At 55.3% G+C, this 18,830-nt stretch overlaps 1 protein-coding gene across 1 annotated transcript in view; it reads left to right on the forward strand.

Moving 5' to 3' along the window:
- Positions 1 to 18,830, forward strand: part of PREX1 (phosphatidylinositol-3,4,5-trisphosphate dependent Rac exchange factor 1) — a 178,137-nt gene that overhangs the window by 70,225 nt on the left and 89,082 nt on the right. Inside the window, exons 2-4 of the mRNA XM_039230026.1 lie at positions 6,626 to 6,697; positions 10,382 to 10,504; positions 16,916 to 17,020. Coding sequence (XP_039085957.1) covers positions 6,626 to 6,697; positions 10,382 to 10,504; positions 16,916 to 17,020 — 300 coding nt within the window. The remainder of the gene's footprint in view (positions 1 to 6,625; positions 6,698 to 10,381; positions 10,505 to 16,915; positions 17,021 to 18,830) is intronic.

An 18,830-nucleotide genomic window follows, 5' to 3' on the forward strand; every position in this document is an offset into this window, starting at 1 on the left:
GACACGGGGCTCGAACCCACAAACCGTGAGATCATGACCTGAGCCAAAATTGGACGTTTAACCGACTGAGCCCCCCAGGCGCCCCTAACACCCTCCTTTCTACGGGTCTAAGAGGAGATCTCATTGAGGAGGGGTCTCCCTTGCTAGTCAAAAGCTCGCAAGGCAGAGAGCAGCCACCTCAGAGGCCTGGGCGGGGACAGGCACGAGGCGGGCATTCGGGGGGCGAAGGAGACCAGCTCGCAGCAGCTGAGTGCGGTGCGGGAGGAGCCCTCGTGCTGTCCCTTCTCTGGGTTTGCGTGGGAGCCTCTCTGAGGCAGGGTCTCTCGTCCTTGGCACCACTGACGTTTGGGGCCGGGCCCTTCTCTGTGCCGCCCGACCAGGCCCCTGTGGGTCGTCTAGCAGCATCCTTGACCCCTGCCCAGAGCACCCCACCCCTCACCGTGACAACCCCAGATGTCTGCAGACAGTGCCGTCTCATCTGGGGGGCAGAGTCACTTCCGAGCTGGGAGCCACTGCTCTACGGCCAGACGGGGCAGGGGCGAGGCCGGCCTGGCGTCCAGAGACCCGGCTCTGACCTGCATTCCCTCAGCCTCAGACCGGCCTCTCCCCTGCTGCCTGGCTTCCTTGGCTCAGTCGGAGCTCCCCGGAGGCAGCGCACACAGCCCTGTGGCCCCCACTGCCCCCGCAGCTGTGGCAGACAGCACTCCCCGATGGCGCTGTGTCTTCCTGCTCAGCCCGGAGCCCTGGGCACCAGAGACACCTGGGCCTGGTGAGCGGTCTCCCTGGTCCCCTCTGAGCAGCAGGTGGGGGGCCGACAGTCCTGGGCCAAATGACTTCTGTAAGGTTACTCGTCCTCTGGGCCTTTGTTTTCCTCGCCTGGAGAGTGGGACCAGAATACCCACCTTGGAGGCTGACGGTGGGGCCTGAAGTGGACTTACGATGGGACCGCGTGGTCTCAGCACTTGTCTGCTGCACGAGGACCCCGTTCTGGGTGTGGACACGGGGCTCACCTGCTGCTGGTTGGGGTGGATGTGGGCACAGCCCCGTCGAGAGCCACTTGGCGTGAGCGCATCTCGAACCTCTGGCCAACACCTGGGCGAGTATCTGCAGGGACCCGCATGCTCGGAGCTCCAGAGATCTGGGAGCGCACCTGGAGGATCTGGGCCCCTGGGCCCCGTGGAGTGAGTCGTTGTAGCATCATTTACGGGAACGACATTCAAACACCTCAAACTTCTGCCTCGTGAGAGCGGGTTCTGTCATTAGAAAAAACGTTGTCATTATTATTAAAGTTTATTTATTTTGAGAGAGAAAGAGAGAAGCAGAGACAGAGTGCAAGCAGGGGAGCGGCAGGGAGAGAGGGAGACACAGAATCCAAAGCAGGCTCCAGGCTCTGAGCCTTCAGCACAGAGCCCAGTGCGGGACTCGAACTCATGAACTGTGAGATCATGACCTGAGCCGAAGTTGGATGCTTTACGCCCTGCACTTGAGAGAGGGCCCTTGGGTTACAAGACTTTCTGACAGTACTGACAGCTTGCGGTGGGGCCGGCGTGCCCCAGGGGCAAGGACCGAGGGGTGCGCGTGGGGTCTGGATGGCAGGTGGGGCCAGGTGCACATGTCCGCGTGGGTAAAGGTGGAAGATGTGACATCGAGCGAGAAAAGCAAGTTGCTGAAAGCGTGTCATTTATAGAAATGTTGGAAACACGCAGAGCAGTATTCTTTATTGCTCCTCTGTTTGCGTGTGCGTGGAAGTGGACAAGGGGCGTGCGAGGGAATGAGGAGCATCGGATCCAGGACAGGGGGGAGGGGTCCTGGCGGGGGGCAGGTGCACAGGTGGCCCACGTCTCTCTGTAATGATTCACCCCTTCCAGGTTCTGCACGGAGGTTTGATGCCCACACGGCACACGGACGCAGCGAACTGATCGTGTGTACGCGCCGATGTGGCTTTGGCGTGTGCATTGGCCTGCGTAGCCGCCTTCAGAGCACGAAGCAGAACATTTCCAGCACCTCCCAGGGCCCCTTGGGCCCCTTGCCCATCTGCGTCTTTCCCAGATTTGATGCATTTCTTTCAGAGCATAGTTTAAACAGGTTTGGGATTTTAACCCAGATATGGAAAATCTGGGTTTGTGGATATTGTTAGATTTTTCTCTAGTCCTTTTCTACATCCTTTGCAGCCACCACCATCATCGTCATCGACAAGCAGGGGGGTACTTGGGCAGATGTGGGGGCCGGGCCCGGCAGCAGGTAGCAAAGATGGGGGGGCCAGAGCGGAGGCCCCGGCGGCCCCCAGAATCCCGAGAATGGCCTTCTCCCTAAGGGACGTTCCCAAGACCCAGCTGCTTTCGGCTGAATGTTCCAGAGCCGTCGAGGCTCGGACAGGAGTGGCCCCCCGAGGGTCCCTGTAACCACGCAGCCTGCACAGAGGGCACTGGCACGGCCTGGAAGAGCCGATCGTGCCTTGGGCAGCAAGGGCTGGGCCCAGAGCCCCTGCCCACCCGTTCTTTCCGGGTCACCGGCTGCCTATTGTGCCCCTCACGCCAGCCTGTTTGCAGCAGCTCTGTGGGTGGCCCGAGCCTCTCATTGTCCCAGCACAATGGTGGTGGCTTTGCTTGTGCGAAGAAACCAGGACAGGAAGCTGATCTAGGCCAGCCCTCCCGGCTTCCTGCTGTCCCTGTGGTGCTGGGCCAGCGTGCCTTTGTCCCCCTCCAGTCCCAGGAGGCTGGAGGCCGGGCTTCCCAGCAGCGGCGTGGCCCTGCCGAAACATCCCTAGGAGCTCCTGTCCCCTCCCTCTTGTCCTTTGCAAGGAAAGCCTAGCAGGCAACCGAACCGCTTCTCTGTGTCAGGCACGTTCCTTCCCTTCCTTTGATTTTTGGATGCTCTGCCGCGTGCCAGGCACTAGTCTAGGCCCAGAGCTACAGCTGGGTGGAGAGAGACAAGCTCCCGGCCCTCAGGGAGCTTCATCCACTTAATCCTGTTACATTCTGAAAGGCAGGACTATTGCTATGCTCCCCTAGAGTAAACAGACTCAGAGAGGGCAGTGCATCCTGAGGTTACACAGCAGGAAGGAGGAGGATCTGTAGTTTAAACCCAAACTCTCAGTTTCCAAGCCTGGCCTCCACTGTTGGATTGGGGGGAAAAGGTTTCATCCCAGCCATGGTCCCTTCTAATCTCGGCCTTTGCCTTACGAGCTGGTGTAGATTGCCTCACCTCACCTTTTCACCTGTCAAGTGGATTTTTAATGCAAGATGGGAAGGTGGGACGGGTATGAAGACAAGGAGGGCTTCTTGGAAGAGGTGACATTTGGGCTAAGGCCTGATGGAGGAGAAGGAGCCGGCCCGTGGCAGAGCTGGAGAGAAGATTCTGCTAGTAGGAACCGCATGTGCAAAGGTCCTGAGGCAGGAATGTCTCCTGGCAGGTGGACCAAGTAGAATGCTAGCAAGGCTGAAGATTATCTAGGTGTGAGGTGATGGAGTGCTAGAAGGTGTGGTCAGAGAGGTTAGGACGAGCCTGTGGTGGCCTTATGGGCTGCAGAAGGATTTGGTTTTTTGTTTTGTTGTTTTTTTCTTAAGTGTAGCAGGAAGCCATGGAGAGTTTTAAGCTGTGGATTGACATCTGCTTACATATTTTGTAGGATCCCTCCGGCTGTGTGTGGAGAAAGGACTTTGGGGGCAATGAAGGGGAGCAGGGAGCAGGTGACTGTGTTAGGCCAGGCAGGAGATGGCGCCTTGGCTGGGACGGGGTGGCCGTGGATGTGGGGAGGAGAGGTTGGATTTTTTAACAACCTGTTGAAGGTGAAGCCAAAGGCATTTGCTGACGGATAGAAGGCGGGTTGGGGGGCCCCAGGGAAAGAGAGGGGCTGGGGGCGACTGGGCCAGCTGCGGGGATTTGACTGGAGCCCTTGGCAGGCAGAGGCGCCGTTAATCAGGCCGGGAGGAGCTTGGGGGTGTGGGCTTGGAGTCAGGGTCGGGAACTGGGTTTCGGATGCCCCCAGGCCTCCCGGCAGAGGTGTCTTCAGGGGGGACGTCCCGGCTGCGACCGGCTGGGACTGATGGAGGCTCTTGTGCGCTGTTTGCTGATGGACGTGAGGCTGCCTGGCTCTGTGTCCTCGACTTTCCCCTCCGTGACCCACTGTGCAAGCCACCAGTGCAGCGCCTCCTAGGACACCTGAGTCTGCAGGTGGCCAGCGCCCCGGGACAGCCTCCGACATCCCTTGGAAAGGACCTGACGGCCGTCTGTGGAAGGCCAGCCTCCCCTCTGCGCCCCCCCTCCCTGCCGTCCTCGCCCCGGGTGTCCCCTCCGTCCCCCCCGCTCAGAGATCTCCCCAGACAAGCGTGCCACACGACCCTCACTCTCAGCCACCCTGCAGCCGGCCTCTGCGGCGGGGACATCGCACTCACCCGGGCTCGGCTGGCAGAGCCCCCACTGTGATCAGCCGTGGCAGGAGGGCAGCCAGCAGGCCACCACCGCTCATCGTGGCCCGTGGCTGTCACAGGACTGGGACTCATTCTGTCAGGGCACACAGCCTGGGTGCAGGTCCTAGCGTGGGGGCAGCCAGGCAGAGCTTGCCGAGCAGGGCCCGGCCTCGGTCTCCCTCGGGTGTGCCCCCCCCCCCCGCTGCTGTCCCACCCACACCAGGGCCAGGCTGCCGTCATTTCAGCATGGCTGCGCCCCTCCATTCTGGTGCCCCCACTTTCACATTCGACCCCTAAAATCCAGTTCCTCACAAAAACCACCAGTATTTTGGGGCACCTGGGTGGCTCAGTTGGTTAAGCTTGTGACTTCAGCTCAGGTCATGATCTCATGGTTCATGGGTTCGAGCCCCATGTCGGGCTCTGTGCTGACAGCTAGGTCAGAGCCTGGAGCCTATTTCAGATTCTGTGTCTCCCTCTCTCTCTGACCCTCCTCTGCTCACACTGTCTCTCTGTCAGAAATAAAGCATTAAGAAAACTTAAAAAAAAAAAACCACCAGTATTTTGCCAATGTTTAAAAACCGGGAGACTTTGCTTTAAAACTCTTAATTCCTGGTTTCTGTTGCAAACAGATCGCAGAGCACCTGGTGCCACCGGGCTGCCCCTTCCCACCTGACCCCAGCATCCCCTCCGACGGGAGGTGCTGGGCAGCGCCCTGCAGTCCCCAGCGCCCCCCTGCCGTCACCGTCGGCTGTCACATCCCACAGGAGAAATGTGACTTCTCTATTCGGAGTCCCTGAGAACAGTGGCAGAATGGCTGGGCTCCGTCCATGCAGCAGGGTCCTGGGCAGCTGTGGAGAGAACGGCGGGGTCTGAGTAGGGATGCGGAGGCTCTCTGAACCGTGTTAAGTGGGAAGAGCAGGTGCGGCAGGCCCAGGTGTACGGCTGTTTGGCGTACAGAACGGGGAAAAAATCAGAATTCATGTGTGTGTGGGGCGCCTGGGCGGCTCAGTCGGTTAAGCATCCAGCTTCAGCTCAGGCCATGATCTCATGGTCTGTGGGTTTGAGCCCTGCGTCGGGCTCTGTGCTGACAGCTCAGAGCCTGGAGCCTGCTTCGGATACTGTGTCTCCCTCTCACTCTCTACCCCTCTCTCACTCATGCCCTGTCTCTCTCTGTCTCTCAAAAATAAATAAGCGTTAAGAAAAAGACATGTGTGTGTGTATATGTATATTTGTGTTTCTTTTTTTTTCAAAAAAAATTTTTTTAATGTTTTATTTATCTCTAGGAGAGAGAGAGAGAGACAGCGTGAGCAGGGGAGGGTCAGAGAGAGAGGGAGAAACAAAAACAGAAACAAGCTCCAGGCTCTGAGCTGGCAGTCAGCACAGAGCCCGACGCGGGGCTCGAACCCACAAACCGCGAGATCATGACCTAAGCGAAAGTCGGACGCCTAACCGACTAAGCCACCCAGGCGCCCCTGTATATTTGTGTTTCTTATTTTTGCATGAAGATTCTCTGGATGGGTATGGAAGACACTCATAGTCCTGGATCCGTGGGGTGCGGGGGATGGGGAAAGACCAGATGCCTTAGGGCTCGGTATGTAGGAGAGAGACTTGTCTTATTTTTGACTTTTTATATTTTTCACTTTCGAACCATGTGAATGTGTTATTATTTAGAAGTTAATTTTTTTAAAGTTTATTCATTTTTGAGAGTGAGAAAGAGAGGGAGAGAGCCAAGGGGCAGAGAGAGAGGGAGAGAGAGAGAGACTCCCAAGCAGGCTCCGCCCTGTGAGCACAGAGCATGACGTGGGGCTCGAATTCATGAACCGGCAAGATCATGACCTGAGCCGAAATCAAGAGTCATAGGCGTAACTGACTGAGCCGCCCAGGCACCCCTGGAAGTTAAATTTTTGAAAAAGGGAGATGAATTTTAGTTAGAGAGAGGCCTGTGGGTAAGGAAGCCCCCAGGGCAGGCTCTGCGGTGTTTTCTGCACAGGGCCTGGCGCGGGAGCCCCTCGATGGACGTTGGCTGACCGAACGGGGGTGGGGGAGGCCCCGTGTGTTTGATGCGGAAGTTGGGTGGCTTGTCCCTCTCCCCCACTCCTGCTCCCGGCCCGGCGTCCCTCCCGTGTCCTAGGTGGCATTTGAACTTGTGCCCTCCGTTGAGGCCTCCCTGGGAGATCAGGGGCCCATGCTCACTGTCCCCACCTCTCTTCCTCCAGGCCTTCCTGCATCGCATCCGCCAGAACGTGGCCGACTCCGTGGACAAGGGCCTCACGGAAGAGAACGTCAAGGTGAGGATTGCCGGGCTGGCCCCTTTGCAGATTGTCCTGCCGCCGCGTGCCCTGCTCAGCACGGCCTTCCTGCCGTCCAGGCTCCTCTGTGCCAGGCTGCCTGGCGTGCCGCCAGCGGAAAATCCCTTCCCAGCGCCCTGGGAGCCTGGCCCCTCAGGCTGCCCTCCTGGCGGCCTGGCCCACGCCCCTGCCCTGGGCCTCAAGTGTTCGGGCAGAGCGGTTGAGTAATTGGGTCCGGCCTTCATCTTGGCCACGGCTCTGGGGGTTTTTGGAGGAAGTCAATAGGCCCTCTGTGTGCGTGGAGGGGCCCTCGCGCTCCCCAGGCCTGGCTTTCCAGGGTGACCTCACTCTCCGGGAAGCTGCCTTTAGTTCTGGGGGCCCCGGGGTCCCGGTTCAGGGGGAGCGGGGAGACAGCGTGGGCCGGGTGGCAGAGGTGCCTGACCTGTGGCCCAAGAAGGACGTGGTCAGACAGGAAGTTGTCCCCACACGTGCCGGCTTGTCTGCACAGTAACCTTGCAGTTGATGATTCTGGGTTCAGTGTTTGGATAAGAAACCTGAGGCTTTAGGTGCAAAGAGATGCCCGGTCACTGCATGGCTGGTCCCTGATGGCCTGGATTTCAGCATTTTCTGCTCACAGGCATTCATTCATTTATTCACTCATTTGTTCAGCAGATGTGTACCGAGGACCTGCTGTTGGTTTATTACGTGTATTTGGCACAATCTATTTATTGTGATTCAAACATTTTTATAATTTTAAATTGTAACTGATTACAGTCTCTAAAAATTACTTTCCTGGTGAGGTATGTAAGTCACATATAGTAAAGGGTGCACCCTACGGGTCGGACATGATGCAGTTTCATGTGTGAACACATCTGTGTGACTGTGATCCAAATGAAGACAGAGCATTTCCGCCCCAGCAGGCTCCTCTGTGTCCCCCTCCCAGTAAATGCCTGCTCCCCAAAGATAACCATTGATCAGTTTTTTTAATATTTATTTATTTTTTTAATATTTTTTATTTATTTCTAGGAGAGAGAGAGACAGCGTGAGCAGGGGAGGGTCAGAGAGAGAGGGAGACACAGACTGAAACAGGCTCCAGGCTCTGAGCTGACAGTCAGCACAGAGCCCGACGCGGGGCTCGAACCCACGAACCGTGAGATCATGACCTAAGCGAAAGTCGGACGCTTAACCGACTAAGCCACCCAGGCGCCCCAATATCTTATTTATTTTTGAGAGAGAGGAGAGCGTGAGCAACGGAGAGGTGGGGGGAAGGAGAGAGAATTCCAAGTAGGCTTCACGCTGACAGCACTGAGCCTGCCGCGGGGCTCGAACTTAAGAACTGTGAGACCTTGACCTGACCCGGAGTCAGATGCTCAACTGACTGAGCCACCCAGCTGTCCCAATTATTGATTAGTTTTGCCTATTCTTGAACTTTCTGTAAAAGTGAGCTTTTTTGTGTCTGGTATCTTTTCTCACTGTCACGTGTGTGATTTGCCCGTGTTGTTATGTGTCGCTAGGAGCCAACCTTTGTCATTGCTGGGCAGTAAATCCTAGTATGAATGTCCCATAACTTACCATCCATTCCCTGGTGGATGGATATTTCCCATTTTGGGCTTTTCTGACCACACAGGCTCTCATTTCGTTTGGGGACACACTGAGGAGACATGCTCGTTTCGAAATTTTACAGCCATCCCTGGAAGTGAGCATGTGGCATTAGTATCCATCATATCTGTCTTCAGCATAAGCTGATTGAACCATGTGCCCTGGACCAGGTGGGAGGGAGAAGAACAGTGCAGGTGATTCTTCCGTCTCACATGAGGAGTGTGTCCCCCAGGGCGAGGGAGAGGAAGAAGAGACTCCCAGACCTCTCAGAGTGCAGGGACTAAGGAATGGTCTCCAGCCCCCCAGCCTTCCCTGCCCACCCTCAGGCCGTCTCCCTCTGTAGACTTTCTGGTACATTCCAAAGGTCCATGGGGTTGAGGTCTGGATTCGCCTGTCACCTCAGTGTGGCTGCGCCCTCGGACTCCCTTCCTGTTTCACTTTTGTCCATTTTAGGTTTGTCTTTAGTGCTTCTTACCCTTAAGAAAACTCTTATTTTTTTGTTTTTTTAAGTAGACTTCATGCCTAGCATGGATCCCTACGTGGGGCTTGAACTCAAGACCCTGAGATCAAAACCTAAACTGAGATCAAGGGTTGGATGGTTGGGGCACCTGGGGGCTCGGTTGGTTGGAGGGCCACTTCAGCTCAGGTCATGATCTCATGGTTTGTGGGTTGGAGCCCCGCGTTGGGCTCTGTGCTGACAGCTCAGAGCCTGGAGCCTCTTTCAGGTTCTGTGTCTCCCTCTCTCTCTGCCCCTCCCAGACTCACACACACTCTCTCTCTCTCAAAAATAAACATTGGGAAAAAAATAAAATGTCGGGCGCTTAACCGGCTGAGCCACCAGGTATCCCCGGGGCGGTTAAGCATCTGACTTTGGCTCAGGTCATGATCTCACAGTTTGTGAGTTTGAGCCCCATGTCGGGATCTGTGCCGACAGCTCAGAGCCCCTTTCAGATCCTCTGTCCCCTCCCCCGCTCTCTCTGCCCTTCCTCTGCTCATGCTGTCTCTCTCTCTCTGGGAAAACAAAACAAAATAAAAAAACATTAAAAGACAAGGAAACACTGTTTTAGTTCTCTGTTGCCTGGCCCCTCCCATTAGAATGTCACCTCCGTGGAGTCCGGCACATGTGTGTTCCCTGCCATGTCCCCAAGGGCTTCTAAGTGCCTGGCACACAGTAGGTGCTCAGTCAGTGTTTGTTGCACGACTGAATGAGAACCCCTGGAGGGAACTGTGAACCAGCACTAACACTGGCTACCCCGCTGCTGGCCCTGGTGGGATGGGGAGGAGGGATTGCTCGCTCGATTCATTTTACTGTGTTTTAGTTCTTTTTTGTTATTTAAAAAAAATTTTTTTTAATGTTTTATTTCTGAGAGAGAGAGAGAGATAGTGTGAGCAGAGGAGGGTCAGAGAAAGAGGGAGACACAGAATACGAAGCAGGCTCCAGGCTCTGAGCTGTCAGCACAGAGCCCGACACGAGCCTCGAACCCACGAACTGTGAGATCATAACCTGCACCGATGTTGGACACTCAACCGACTAAGCCACCCAGGCGCCCCTGCACAGCATATTTTGAGCATCCTTCCCTACCGTATTTTCTTCTGCCGCATCACATAATGGGTGTGGAAGGACCCTTGTCGTTTAAAAAATCCATCTTCTGATTGGGCGTGCTAGCAGTTCTCCATGATGAGAATCGTGCTGAATGTCTTAATATATAGTTGCCGGCACGCCGAGTGTGACCCTCACTTCCGCTGCTTAGTGGGCTGTGTGACCTGGAGAATATTCATTTACTCTGGGTCCCTGTTCATCTATAAAAGCGGGATGATGGTTGTTTCTGCCTCATGGAGTCACACTGAAAATTCGATGCCGTAAATGCGTGTAACGGTCTCAGCGCAGGATTAGGCATCAATAAATGTTGGCAGTACTTTGTTTTAGCTTTATTTTTATTCCCGGTTGAACCTGCGCCCGTGCATCAGCATGCCTGCTGCGTCGTATCCTCGTCTACACTGGGGCTCATGTATTTTTTTATGCTTGATGCTGCTCTCTCTCGGGCCTTGATTAACTCTGTGCTCGGGCCTCTCTGCTCCTCACAGATCCTGTTCTCGAACATTGAAGACATCCTGGACGTTCACAAGGATTTCTTAGCTGCCTTGGAGTATTGTTTACACCCCGAGCCTCAGTCTCAGCATGAACTTGGGAATGTTTTCTTGAAATTCGTGAGTATGCGGTGCCCCAGCCCCGGTTGGAGCCTGGGGCTTTGGGGAGGTGGGCTTCTCCCCCCGGCTTCCTCTGCAGGCCTGTCTGGGATGTGGAGAGGCAGGTGGCCAGCGGGCCCAGCACCTGCCCCCGGGAGCAGAGGGAAGCAGGTCGGAACCTGTAGATCAGTGTTATTTTTAGTTGTCTCTCCTTCCCCTCAACACCATGTGGAGGGCGGCGCCCTTTTCCTTGGGGCTCCTTGCTGGATGACCGTGACCTGGGGTTCCCGTGACCTCCTGGTCTGGCTGCAGGGTGGCTGACAGGGTAGTCACTGCCAAGAGGGTCGGCCTGGGCCAGACAGACCTGGGTGCGAGTCCCAGCATAGCCACCATGACCCACCAGGGTGTCCTACGTTCCCACTCAGCTGCTGGTCGGAGATGGCTTTTCACATAGTCTGTCTCCTCCTGCAGGGCTCCCGAGTTGCTTGGAATAGTGCAAGAGTGGTTGGGGGAAGGAGGGAGTGGGCACCCTAAAACCCGGCCACTAACTCTGGAGTGGATCACACACCAGCACAGACATTCTCTCCGCACCGGGCACTGTTCTGTGCTTCACATATTTTAATTCATTAACAACTTCACAAGCTTCGACAGCATGTACGATAATTGTACAAACAGGAACGGAGGCCCTGAGGGAGTAGATTATAATGCAAGTTCACACAGCCAGGGAGTGTTGGGGTTGGGGTTTGACCCTTTGTAATCTGGCCCCGGGGCTTATGTTTTCCATCATCTTACATGAGAAGTTTCCCGAAATACGTCCTAAACACCTACTGTGTGCAGGCACTGTACTTGGCCCTGAGGATGCCGCCCTAAATAAGACAGATTTACTGTTGCCACCATGAGGCTCATGGGCTGGGGAAATGGAGATGCCATTACAGATGGTGACGCGGGTCCTGAAGGATATGAAATACAGATCTGACGAGGAAGTGACTGTGCTCGAGGTTGTTTGAAACAGCATTGCTAGACGGAGCAAACAAAAATACCCACGACATCTGAGCAAATTTGGCAAATGAAAGATACCTTTTTAGTACAAGTGTGTCTCATGCACTGTTTGGGATGTACTTATACAAGAAATGTTTCCTGGTTCATCTGAAATTCAGACTCACAGGGTGTCCTATGTTTTGTGTGGCAGCCCTGATCGCCTCGGGGCAGGCCCATGGAGCATGGTGACATGGGATGATGTTGGGAAGGGGGGCAGGGGCCCTGGGCCGGGTGCGGGCACGTCCACGGGGGAAGGCAGGCAGGCCGGTGTGGCCGGCGCCGAGTGAGTGATGGAGGGGGTGTAGGGGTCTGTGGGGGCACATCCCACAGAGGTCTTCCCTCAGGGTTGTGGGTTTAGCCGGGCTGTGTGGTCTGAGTGGTTTTCAGCCCAGCTCCCTGCAGCCGTGTGGATATGCGGACGGCAAGTTGGGGAAACCCTCGCAGGAGTGAGACCTGGGTCGCATGCCTCCCTCCGCAAAGGAGGGAGGAGGTGTCTGTGCGGCCAGCCCCTCGCTGATCTCAGTCGATCTGGGTGCGAAGTGAGTGGCTTGGAGCAGACGGCGTCCGTGTAGTCCGTGTGACTCCCTGGGTTCCAAGGACGGCAGCCATCACCTTTGATGGTCGGTGAGCCCTCCATGGGGGCTCGACCCTCTCCCCTAGCTGTCCCCAGCTGGCATCTGTCCGTTTCTCCTCCATCACAGCCCAAGCCTGCAGCCACACGCTCCCTGCCCCCCACATCTGTGTGTTCACATCACTGCTTGTCCATTTCTTCTTGGCACAGCAATCAAAGCCCCGTGGGGGCCCCTGTGAGGAAATTGAACACTTGGGGGCTCTTAGCTGTCACATCAGTATTTCCATACTTGCAGGGTCTCAGGCCTGAGGCGCAGCTGGGATGGTGCTCCAGGAAGGGACAGGGGAGTGACAGAGCTGGGCATGGGTTTGGGGGGTGGTGTCACCATTTGCTAAAAGTAACTTCCCCAAGCCTCAATCTTGGTCCCCTGCCTTTTTCACAAGCTGAAGGAGAGGATGACATTGCAGAAAAGGGGCTCAGGGGATGAGGAATGACAAGCCCACAGCGATCTTATCATTTACTCCCCATCCTGCAGCTGGGCAGACATCGCTAATCAATCACCGCATTCCACCTCGGGCTCCCTGGGGTGGGGGTGGGGCTTCAGAATTCTCACCAGTTCCCGCCAGTGTTCTCAGTGATTGGGGTTACATGTGAACACAGACGGGTTTGCCTCTGCTTTCTGGCCCAGTCTAGTCATGGTACAGTTGGAAATGGACAGGAAGACCTTGTCACCTCACCAGGCTTGGGTCCAGTTTTTCATTTTCTTTCACCTTTCAGAGTGTGCATTTCTTAGGACTGTCTTCACTGCAAGTGACAGAAACACCAATTCAAATAGGCTCTAGCAAACAAAAAATACTTTATGGCTCATACAAATGAAGTATTTCAGTGAGTGGGATTTAGGCATAGCTGGATCCAGGGCCCCATATGGTGTTTTCAGGACTTGGTCTTTATCTGTAGGCTCTGATTTCCTCTGTGTTGGCTTCATTTTCGAGGGGTGGGGGCTGAATGCCTCACGGGGTGGTGGAGGTGGCCCTCAGCAGCGTCAGGCTGACACTCGGCCAGCTCGGCAGTGACAGTTCAAAGAGAGCATCCCTCCACAGTAATTCCAGCGTGAGTCTTTGAAGGCTGTCCTTGGCCTCTTTCGGGGCACGTGGCCGCTGTCGCCAGCACAGGGAACCCTTTGACTGATTGAGCCTGAGGTGCCTGGGAGTGGAGTGGGGTCAGTGGGCTCAGTGGAGGAAGTGGTTCTGGGGGTGGGGGGACCAGGAAGGACAAGAGGGGATGGACGGTGGGTAGGTAACACAAGACAGGCCCCCTGCACTGTGTGGGAGCCGAGGAGGGAGCCGAGGCTGCGGTCACAGTGGACCAGAGTCATCGAGTAGGAGCAGGAGCTCGTTTGAGGGCTTTCCCTTACTTTCTGCTGCTTTCCTGCCTTCATTCATCAAATAGCCACGATACCTGCCCTCTGCCAGCCAGTCCCCACTGGCCCTACAGCAGTGACCCCAGCGGATGCATGCAGCTCACAGTGCAGGGGGTGGATGGGCGAGGTGGACACTGTGCAGCTGGCACGGGAGCCGTACCTGAGGTCAAGGGCTACCGCATTTCCCAGTCTGCCTCGTGTCTTTCGCTCCCGGCCTTTTCTGAAACTCACGCAGCTCCCTTCCTCCCCACTCTGCCCGCCTCTTCATTTCACCCACTGCCCCGCCCTGTTCACAGGCTGGTTCACCAACGATCCTAATGACGGGAGTAATAGCAGCGTCACTGACAGCAACAGTAATGCTAGCTAGTATCCAGCAAGCCCTTGCTGTGGGCCATTCGAAGCACTTACAACGTACTCACCTGACATTCCTCACAGCCACCTTACGGTGCGGAGGCCGCTGTTGTCTACAGTTTATAGGCTCTGAAACCTGACAGGCCTCGCTCGAGGCCACAGAGCCGGCCACCCGGAAGCCAGACTGTGAACTTGTACTTGCACTTAGGAGGCTGACGCCGATATGGTCACAGGACCTCTGTGAACTGTACTAATAGCAGGGTCTGGAGGCCCCGGGGAAGTTCAGGTTCTTTTGGCTGCAGAGCTGTGTTTCTTCCCCCCACAGAGCTCCTTACATGTGGTTGGGACCTCCCGCTGTCCTTCACGGGCCTGCATTCGGGGCCCAGCCCCCCGCTGTAATAGAGCGCTGTAGGCCCTCTCTGCAGGAGCAGGGCCCAGGCAGGCCACTTCCTGTCACCTTCAACCAGAAAGGCGCTTTCTGTGTCTGCAGCCCACCCCCCGGTGGTCTGCAGCTGAGGCTGGCTCTGCCCGCACCTGGCGGCCTCCCTCGCATCTATCTATCCTTGCTTGGGTGAACCCCTGCGGTCCAGACTCCTGGCCAGTCTCCACTGGGTTTGGTGGTCCCGTGGCTCATGGGAGACGAGTAGAAGTGGCAAGAGTCTGCGTGGGCAGGGTGGGGGGTGCTGGGGTCCGCTCTTCCCCTTCCCTGTCATTGCGCTTCTGCAGATGCTGAGCGGGGGAGACTGTCGGGGACTCTGTCTCTGTGTGCGTGCTGACGTTGCTGGTGTTTGGAGCAGGTGGCTTGTATCCTGTAACGTTTCAGATCATTTGTGGCCACTCCATGGAGGCAGGCGTCAGGGCTGTTTGTCCTGGAGAGCCGTAACATTGTCTTGTTTTGGTATTTTTCTCTAATACTCATGTTTGTCGATTGCATTGGTAGCCAGTTCTTTCAGAGAACTCTGAAATATTATGTAGAGTTCATCGTGTCCCAGTTATATTAACTATTAAGTTATTGACCCCCCAGGAGCACAGGCAGTTGGGGGGGGGCTGTTATCGTGCCTGTTTTGTAGATGAGGAAGCCAAGGCATCAGGGGCTGAAGCAGCTCGTCCAAGGTCACACCCGCTCCTTCTCCGACCCAGGCGGTCTGGCTCTAGAGTAGCTGTTTCATCCTCATCTGCCGTCCCCTCTGAGCTCCGGGTGTGGATTTGTGGCTTGAGATTTGCTTCCCTTTTGCCTCCCGCTCCCACCCCCATCTTTTGTCGGGACCTGGCTGCAGGGGAGCAGGGGAGCAGCTAAGAGAGGCTGAGTCCTGCTTCTGCCCCTTGGCCAGCGTCACCCGGGCTCGGGACTCTTCTCGGTTTTCCCACGCGTGAGTGGCGGGGGCAGTAATCACCTGTCAGGTTGCTGCGAGGAATGAGTAAGTTTACCCTCTTCCTGAGAGACCAGCGTGTGGCATGTACTATGTGCTCAGCACACGTTCCGTGTCGGCCAGCAGCTCTGGCTGTGGGCCCTTTGCTGTTCAGGGCGTCAGCCCAGATGGGGCCCGCGGAGCCCCCAGAGGTGAGCCCGGGCGGCGCGGGCGGCTTACTGATTCTGAAACCCATTCTGTCTCCTCTTTGGTTTTCTTCTTCCTGCAGCCGCCCATCTGCAGGATGACTGGGGGTTTGTTTAGAAACAAGATGCTGGCTTTGCAGACCCGCCTCTTCCTTCCTTGGCTTCTTGGGGTCTCCTGCCTAACCCCCAGCCCGAGGTCAAGGCCCTCCAGCCCTTCCTGTCCAGCGGCTTTACCCAGGACATCCTTGTTTAGGGTTTGGCAGGTTGGGAAGCGGAGTTGTGTGAACCTTTTGGAACCAAGAACATTCGGTGCAGAACTTCCTGCCGGTCCCGGAAGTCCTGACTGATGGTTACAGACCTGGCGACCCACACATGACCTCTAGATTGGAAAGAGTCCGACGTAGGGGGCATTTGGAGGTCAACAGAGGTATCCCCTTGCCTCAGACGGCCGCTGCACGTGACAGAGAGCTGGGGTCTGTTTCTCCCCCTCATTCCCGAACTTTTCCTAGATTCTTCAGGTTCATATAAACAGGGCATTGCACACAGTAGATGTTTAAGTTCAGTCATTAGCGTGTGTTCACTGAGGGGCCCACTGCATGCCAGGCAGTCTGCCAGGGTCTGGGAACACCTCAGTGAACAAGACAGACGTGGCTGCTGCCTTCGGGGAGCCAACTGCCATGCAGAAAAGACAGATAAACAAATAATCTGGATAATTCCAGATTGTACCTGGATGGCTACTTATGCTAGGGTAATCCAGGTGTCATTTGAGGAGGTAAAATTTGAGTTGGGGAGTAGCCAGTCCTCAGGGTAGAGTGTTCTGGGTAGAGGAAGTGGCAAGTGCAAAGGCCCTGAGATAGAAAGGGGCTGGCAAATTCAAGGAGTAGGTAGAAGGCCAGTGAGATGAGGTCAGAGAAAGGCTGCGTCACGTTATCTGGCCCTTGAAATTCACAATCAAGTGTTGGATTTCCTTCTTAGTGTAATAGAATTGCCACTGAAGGGTTTTAAGCAGGGGTGTGACAGTCTGACTTATGCTTTAATACTCAGAATGGACATTTGTTGAGCACCTACTATATGCTTACATCTTATGCTTTAACTCCTTTAATTCCTATAACAACCCCATGAGTTAAAGAGTGTTAACAACTCCACTGATGAGGAAACTGAGGCCCAGAGAGGTCAGGTACCTTGTGCCCAGGTTCACACCCGGAAATGCAGAGCCGGGATTCAATCTAAGGCTGCTGGCTTGAGTCCGTGCACTTGACCCTGGGCTGTGCTGCTTCCTCAAAGGCCACTCAGGCTGCGGGGTGAAGGATCGGGGCAGGAGTGGAGGCCGCGAGGCCCGCAGGGAGTTGTAGCCACCTCCCCTGAAGCCCCTCCTGCTGTGTGTCGCTCAGGCTCTGGGCTAGTCCTCCGCTCCAGGCGGGCCCAGCCACCAGCACAGCTCCGAGCGTCTGTGTCTCCGCCATGGCTGTCTCCTACAGCTCTGTCGTTGCCTTGCAGAAGGACAAGTTCTGCGTGTATGAGGAGTACTGCAGCAACCACGAGAAGGCCCTGCGGCTGCTGGTGGAACTCAACAAGATCCCCACCGTACGCGCCTTCCTCTTGGTAAGTTGGCTTGGCCCCCAGCGTGCGCGGGCTCGCGGATCCCTGGGCACGAGGGAGTGTCCCGCGGACCCGTGTCGCCCGGGCCGCCTGCGCACGGCAGCTGGGGTCACGCTGGGATCACCAAACGTTTTCTGGAAAGGGCCACATTTTTGCCTTTTTACGTCATGCACTCTGTGTCACAATGACTCAGTTCTGCCCTTGCAGCTTGAAAGCAGCCATCAATAATCTATAAAGCAGTGAGCCTGGCAGTGTTCCAGCAAAGCCTCATTACAAACCAGGCAGAGGGCTGGTTCTGGCCCTTGGGCCAAGTTTGCCAATTTCTGGTCTAAAGTAATGATGCTAATAAGAGTGTAGCAATGGTAGTAATAATTGTATTATTAGGATTATTTAATTAGAAGTGAAAGAAAGCTCAGTTAATTGGCTTAAAAAAAATTATATATATATGGGTTCACTTTTCTGGGAAGTTTAAGACCTGAGAGGGCTTCAGGTGCAGAAGAATCTAGGTGTGTAACTATGTCACAGGAATGTGTTCTTGCCGCTGTGGCTCCCTTCCCGGGGAGTCTCTCCGCGTGCTTGCCAGCATGGCCTCCTGCAGCTCCGGGCTTATACCTCTGATAACTGAGCAGCTTCAGGATCAGAGCTCCTCTTGCTCAGTCGTCACAGCCAGAATGCTAGGTCTGATGCCAGTTGGCTCATCTTTGCTCGACACCTTATCCCCGAACCAAGTGCTGCAGATGGAGGGTTTGGGTTGCTTCTGGAGCCTGGGGTCGAGTCATCTCTTCCCATTCCGCAGCCCTGAGGGTGGGGTGGAGCCCGAAAGAGCAGTGAGCTGACCAGATGCGGGTCAGGCCACACCACACACATCCCTAATGGTCTTGGCTCTGCAGCGGCAGAGCTTTGCTTGTGCATGAAGGTTGTCATTTGTGATTTCCTCGGAGCTTTACCAGCCATGGCCAGCCACTGTCTGTCATGCATGGGCAAAGTACACATTCGTCTGCTGTGCAGGCATCCCAAGTAGCAGTGGTTTAAAGAAGATAGATGTTTACTTCTCTTTCATGTTAACGGCACAGATTTGGACAGTCTGGGGCTGCTATAGGGGCCCCTGTGTGAGGAGCCAGAGCCCTAGAGTGCACCCTCATCAGCAAGGTGCTTCAGGTAGTGGGATGCAGGAAGGGTGGGGACGGGGCCGCCCTTCTCCTAAAGGCACCTTGCACACATTTCTTCTGCTCACACCCGGACCTCGTCATGCCCTGCATGACTTCTGTTGGCGTGGAAGAATGCCTGACGGGACACCGCATGGCCTTTGCCACAGGGGGCTGTGAGGACTCCGAACGTCTTCAGTGACTTTCTAAGAGTATGTGAAAAGTGATTGATCTCGTGCGTTCAGATCCTGATCCTTCACTTTTTTTTTAAAAAATATTTTTATTTATTTCTAGGAGAGAGAGAGAGAGAGAGACAGCGTGAGTAGGGGAGGGTCAGAGAGAGAGGGAGATACAGAATCTGAAACAGGCTCCAGGCTCTGAGCTGGCAGTCAGCACAGAGCCCGACGTGGGGCTCGAACCCACGAACCGCGAGATCATGACCCAAGTGAAAGACGGACGCTTAACCAACTAAGCTACCCAGGCGCCCTGAAAATTCACAGTCTTAATGATGACTTTTTTCATCACATCATCTTGTGAAGTTGACTTGGACACACTCTTCTGACAAATGATGTAGGAATATTTTATGAGAATCTGAATAAACCTTTACAGACTCTCCTTTTTTCTTTGATTGCAATCATGGCAAGTTAGGTTGAACTATAGAGTATAGA

Source organism: Hyaena hyaena, unplaced genomic scaffold (genome assembly GCF_003009895.1).
Source record: "Hyaena hyaena isolate Hyena2069 unplaced genomic scaffold, ASM300989v1 scaffold_42, whole genome shotgun sequence".
Lineage (NCBI taxonomy): Eukaryota > Metazoa > Chordata > Mammalia > Carnivora > Hyaenidae > Hyaena > Hyaena hyaena.